Here is a 2349-nt window from a genome sequence, read left to right on the forward strand (position 1 = left end):
GGGGGTCGGGTCCTGCTGCCGGGAGCTGCGACCATCCCCGCACATCCAACCGCACCGAGCCCTCCCACCCGAGGACAGGAGAAACAATGAAAACAGCCTTTCAGCACCTCGCACAGCAGCAGCTACAGCGGCTGCGCGCGCCCCAGCGCTGTGCTTGGCTTTCCGGCGCTGCCGCGGGAGGCAGCGGGTCGGGTCACTGGAAATCCTGCTGGATGTTCTCCTTGTTTGCTTCCCCGTGCTGCTGTTTGATTTGTGAAATTTCATTTTCCAGCTGCACTATTGTTCGTTCAATCTCGTAATTTTTACTGACAAGAGAGACCCATCTAGAAGGCAAGAGAGAGAAAAAAGCCTTGAAGTGTTATTTAACACTCCCCTGTTTTAAAATCAAAGCCAACTATTGCTCCAAAGCCCAAAGACACCCATCAAAGCACTATTATTCTCAATACATGATAAACCTCAGTTGATAATAATGGTAATGTGAACAACCAAAGTGATACAAAATAATTTTTAACCTTGTTAAACCTTAATATACAAAATTTAATGTACTAGACTCAAATCCACTAACTTCCAATATTTAAAGATTTTAAGAAACAATTTGGAGAGGCAATTCCAAGCAGCTAAATTGCCCTCCTCCTCAAACTTGTTGCTCACTCAACCACAGTAACTATTAGGCAGAACCAAATAACAAACCCTTTCAAAGCACTTCGTGCTCAGTGACAGCACTCGCACTGCAATGTCCTACAACAGCACTGCAGGGTCACCCCCACCCTCACTTGAACTTCTTCCAGGCAAAGATGTGACTGTAGCAGATTTAAGAGAAAAACTGCAGCTACTCACGTAGATTCCATTTCTCGCAGCTTAGCCCCAGCTGTGAGCTGCATGTTCTTCCGCTGCCAGTTCAGATCTTGAATGCTTTTCCTGGGGACAAAAAGATCTCTGTTTCTATCTCCCGTATTTAAAATTTGTAGTATCTGCTAATTTAAAAACATATCCAACTCCTAGAGGTACTACCAGGAAATGTTTGTGTAGCCGGGATGGCAACTGCAAAATATGAATGGACAAATCCCAGTAGAGGGCTGCACACAGAACCCTGAGATAAATTTTAGAATGTATTTTTTAAAGAAACAAACAAACAAAAAAAACCATAAGAAAACAACAACAAAAAACCTTCCACTATACTACAAGCAAATCTTCAAACATTTAAGCCCACTGCTGATGTACAAGTACAGAACAAAGAAAGTATTTCTTTCTCTCTAAAAAAAAAACAGATGAACAGCTAATCATTCACAATACTTGGCAATTGGGTGAAGAAACTGGGAAGTGTAGAATGCTTAAAATACTTTGATCTCTAAACAAAGCAAACAATGAGTTTGAGTGGAAAAGGCATTTTTACTGAAACCACATGAGGAGGGTCACATTTCTTCATTATTATTACTGGGTCTTTTTCTCCATGGCATCAGCATTTATACAAGCTTTGTATGGGGCAAAAGGTGTCACTTTCCTTCCAACTTGAGTAGGAAAATATGAAAAAGAACGACTCACCTCAACTTCTGAAGCTCCTTCTGGGCTTGCTCAATCATATGAACTAGATGTCTAATAGCAAAATGCAAGTACAATGTTAGGAAAACACAGAATTGCCAGATGAGACCCATTTAACTCTCCAGAGCTGAGGACACAACAAACCCCTTGAACACAAACTATGAGACAACTTGGTCTCAGGGCAGCCCATGCTCCTCACTCCTGATGGGAATGACCCAGTAACAAAACACTCCCACTGCAACACTGCCAGTTTTAAGACATAAGCATCCAATAATCACTGCAGTCAGCCCTTGCCCCTCTGACACCAATCACATCAGCATCATCAATCACACCCGCTAGCTGATCAAGTTAAATCTTTAAGCTTGTTGGCGTGCACTTGTGCTAGTCTGACTAGAATGCTGTTTAACACATCCCTACCCTATCACCCATCTTCTAATTCTAAAATTACCTATAACTAATTTTTATTATCATTTCCCTCATTTGACGTTGTCTGAGCAGAGTTTTTGCTTCCTGACACACGTGCAAACTAACAGAGCCTCTAGGTGCTCCTCTTCTCCTAAACTGAGCAACACGAGAAACACACAGAAGCTGAACTCGGCCCCCAGCTCGGTTCAGCTGAGCAGACCGAGCCCTTACTCGTTGTACACCTTCCAGGCGTTACAGCCGTGCTGCGACATCAGCTCCAGGTTCTCGATGCGGACGGCCTGGTGCTCCAGCTGCGCCATGGAGTTGTTCACACACTCCTGCCACGCCGTGATGTCGTTCTTCTGCCCGGAGGACGGGGCCGGCAGCTCGTACCTGCAACACGCC

General features: G+C 44.3%; 1 protein-coding gene across 1 annotated transcript; it reads right to left on the reverse strand.

Annotated features, from left to right (window-relative positions):
• Positions 1-193: 193 nt before the first annotated feature.
• On the reverse strand, positions 194-2339 carry BCAS2 (breast carcinoma amplified sequence 2; the record flags this gene model as incomplete). The annotated part of the gene is made up of 4 exons (XM_010002337.1): positions 194-323; positions 838-918; positions 1543-1593; positions 2176-2339. Coding segments are annotated over 4 exons (426 nt in total), but the record flags the coding sequence as incomplete, so codon positions are not given.
• Positions 2340-2349: the final 10 nt, after the last annotated feature.

The sequence above is a fragment of the Chaetura pelagica genome, unplaced genomic scaffold (assembly GCF_000747805.2).
Source record: "Chaetura pelagica isolate M959 unplaced genomic scaffold, ChaPel_1.0 scaffold181, whole genome shotgun sequence".
In the NCBI taxonomy this organism is placed as follows: domain Eukaryota; kingdom Metazoa; phylum Chordata; class Aves; order Apodiformes; family Apodidae; genus Chaetura; species Chaetura pelagica.